The sequence below is a fragment of the Morone saxatilis genome, unplaced genomic scaffold (genome assembly GCF_004916995.1).
Source record: "Morone saxatilis isolate NCDOM2014 unplaced genomic scaffold, NCSU_SB_2.0 Contig16, whole genome shotgun sequence".
NCBI lineage: Eukaryota > Metazoa > Chordata > Actinopteri > Moronidae > Morone > Morone saxatilis.
Window position 1 is genome coordinate 18,648,065 of NW_023339718.1, and position 3,129 is coordinate 18,651,193.

The 3,129-nt window shown below is 39.3% G+C and overlaps 1 protein-coding gene across 2 annotated transcripts in view; it reads left to right on the forward strand.

The window, feature by feature from the left end:
• dapk1 (death-associated protein kinase 1) overlaps window positions 1–3,129 on the forward strand; it is a 73,206-nt gene that overhangs the window by 43,317 nt on the left and 26,760 nt on the right. For both annotated transcript variants that reach the window (XM_035658345.1, XM_035658346.1), the window contains 3 exons: window positions 297–416; window positions 1,818–1,916; window positions 2,987–3,085. In XM_035658345.1, coding sequence (XP_035514238.1) covers window positions 297–416; window positions 1,818–1,916; window positions 2,987–3,085 — 318 coding nt within the window. The remainder of the gene's footprint in view (window positions 1–296; window positions 417–1,817; window positions 1,917–2,986; window positions 3,086–3,129) is intronic.

Here is a 3,129-nt window from a genome sequence, read left to right on the forward strand (position 1 = left end):
CTCCTCTCCTCCCTGCCTTCCTCCTCCTCGTCTCTTTGTGCAGCAGAGCATCACAGCTGATTTCTGTGCCATCCGGCTGAAGGTTGTTGGGTCACGTGTCACAGACATAAAAAAAAGTCTTTGTTTTGAACCTCAGCGACAGATCCAAAAGAAAAGTCTGTTTGTTTCGGTGTGTATTCATGCACGATAAAAAAAGATGAAAGAGAGATTTAGGGGGCATGTGATCAAAAGAATTCACAGGATTAATGTTCATCCTGTGAACAGTAGAAGAGTAACTATCTTTCCCACCCTTCTAGGATGAGGAAGACTCCTTCGTGATGAAGGCCATCATCCATGCCATAAACGACGACAACGTGCCCGGTCTGCAGCATCTGCTTGGCTCCTTGAACAGTTACGACGTCAACCAGCCCAACAAGGTGACAGACACAGACATAGTGTACATAAAACTCGCTATTATTATATTCTTTTAGGGACTAAATGGGTCCTGATTACAAAATCAAGACGTGGCTTTTGAGTTTGACTGTGTCGGTGCAATGGTGTGTGTGTGTGTGTTTGATCAATTGTATTGTAAAGCTACAGCCAGTGCACCAGATACTAGGTTCTCCCAATCCCAAGTCATAACAAACAGAAGGAAACTAATAGAAGAAATAAGAAACAGACGGAGATGTAGATATTTAGGCATTCTTCTATGACATAATATTACTCATAAAGAGAACGTTACATGCAAGTCATATACTTTGATAATTGTTTCCAGATCGATCATTTTTCAGTTCTGTCTTTTCAAATTTCCCTCAGGCATAGTGAAGAGGTCAATTCCTTCAAACACTGTATGAAAGCAGAAATGGGTAGCAGCCAGAGAGAAACAATTTGTCATCTACATTTATCTCCATGTATAAAATGGTGGATGACATTGAAATGGAAAGCAGAAATATCGATCATACGAGGTGGAGGACGGGGACTGAAATAGGCCACAAAAACACAAAGAATTGAGATTTCTCAAGGAGTAAAAATGTCAATGAGAAACAGAAACAAGTTCAAGTGTGGCAGTTCCCATTCATTTAAGCTTTTTATAGAGAGAAAATTACAGAAATGAAGCCGAGTGAAGAACCCACAGTTGTATACATTTTATGAGAGTATGAATTATGAAGTGCAGAAAAAACTCAAATAGTTCCGTAGTTTTTACAACATGGTGGTTGGGTACATATTCCGACTTAACAACTACCTCATCATTATTCTGCTTGCTGCTTCGTTGGAGAGATGCTGTTTGTTGACAGCTGATGGGTGATGGGGAGGTGGGGGGGACGTGATGTTATTAAACTCAGTGAAGTGTAAAGCAAAAGAGGAGAGAATGCCAATATAGCAATATGAAAAGGAGAAGGAGAATAACACTACTGTTAGAGACAGAGCGCTTGATAAAGGTTTTTAAAGAACGGCAAAAGAAAAGAGTTTACAGCTGGTAATTCTCCCTTCTAGCTTTGTTAAGCTCAGTGACATGTTCAGAAAAGGTCATCTTGCTATTTTCTTCCATCCTCTTTCCTTCATTTCTGTTAATTCAGCTTGTATTCCCATCACCATGAGACACATACGAACCCGACACAGTCTATAACCCGATATATGTCGATCTAATTTAATTTCCTGAGTGCCGGAACATTTGTAACAACTTGTGGGAGAAAATTGGCCTACTTCCCCGTATTCTTTATGTATAATTAGGTGCTGTCAGATTGAGGTTTACAGCTCCATTGTTAGCACACGTTAAAGATACATAAACACATCATGGTCGCTGAAAACTGAAATTACAATGTGTGTGTACATTTCAGCACGGGACTCCTCCCCTCCTGATTGCAGCCGGCTGTGGCAACATCCAGATTATCGAGGTGCTGATGAGAAAAGGTGCAGAGATCCAGGCCCATGACAAGGTAAAGACTCATCTGTTTGGTGTAAGCAGTGTGGTTCTGACAGCCAGCGGCGGAGTTTAGTAGACATGCAGTAAAGGCGCTGCAGTAATGAAGGCAGAAGAATGTGACAGGCTGTCATTTGGATTATGACGGGGGTAGCCATGAACTCATTGCACTCAGGTGTACTGCACAAAGTACTGTAGTACTACTACGGCATATGCTCCACTCATATGTTTTACATAGTCCCTTTAGAAAGATATATACTTGTTCTGTACCTGCAGAACAGCTTCAATATATATTTAATTTGCAAAATAAATATGAAAAGCTGAATATTTTCATGAATTAAACTTTACTGTTACTGTTTTGTGGTTTTAGCTTGAAAGCATGAGTTAAAATATTGGGTCTGGGAAATAATTCAATATTATGGTCATTTAGATTTCAGTGGAATTGTATTGTGATTATATGATTTTATAGTGTTATAAATTTACAAACTTCTGTTGGCCAAATTCATCATTCTAAGTGATAACAAAATTAGTGATTTAAGTTGTTTTATACAAACAGGAAGTATGGCTGCAACTAACAATTATTTTAATTACTTAATAATAAGCCGATTACTATCTCAAATAATCGATTCATTGTCAAAAAGTCAAAACATATTGAAAACTGTCCATCACAAGTTCTCAAAGCCCAAGCTCATGTCTTCAAAAAAAAAGAAGATAATTTTCGTCTAAAAGAAGTGACTCAACAAAAGGTGAAATAAAGTATAAACTGTCAACAACTGGCAACAAGTCAGCACTTGTTTCCTGTTTTGTTTGGTATATTGTAAGTCATCACAATGCAGTCAGGATAACAAACGTCCGTGTGTTATGTGCATTTGGTTTGCGGCTCTAAATTGTAGAATAGTTTAACTGGGAAGGCAGGATGCTAACACGTCCTCAAAACAGTTCCACGTTTTTTGTCAGAAATATGCTGTGCAGTATTTAGAAGGATGTGTTCATATCATCTGGCTGCAGACGCAGTCCCAGAAAGCATGACTTTATAGTAAAGGTCAGGGATAAATCCGACAATTTGCTTCTCTCTTGAACCTTCAGAGTGGAGCCAACGCTATCTACTACGCAGCGAGACACGGCCACGTCGAGACCCTGAAATTCCTCCATGAAAAGAAATGCCCTCTGGATGTCCAAGATAAGGTAAATCAAGCGTCTCTTTTCCTTGCCCCACACACACACACACA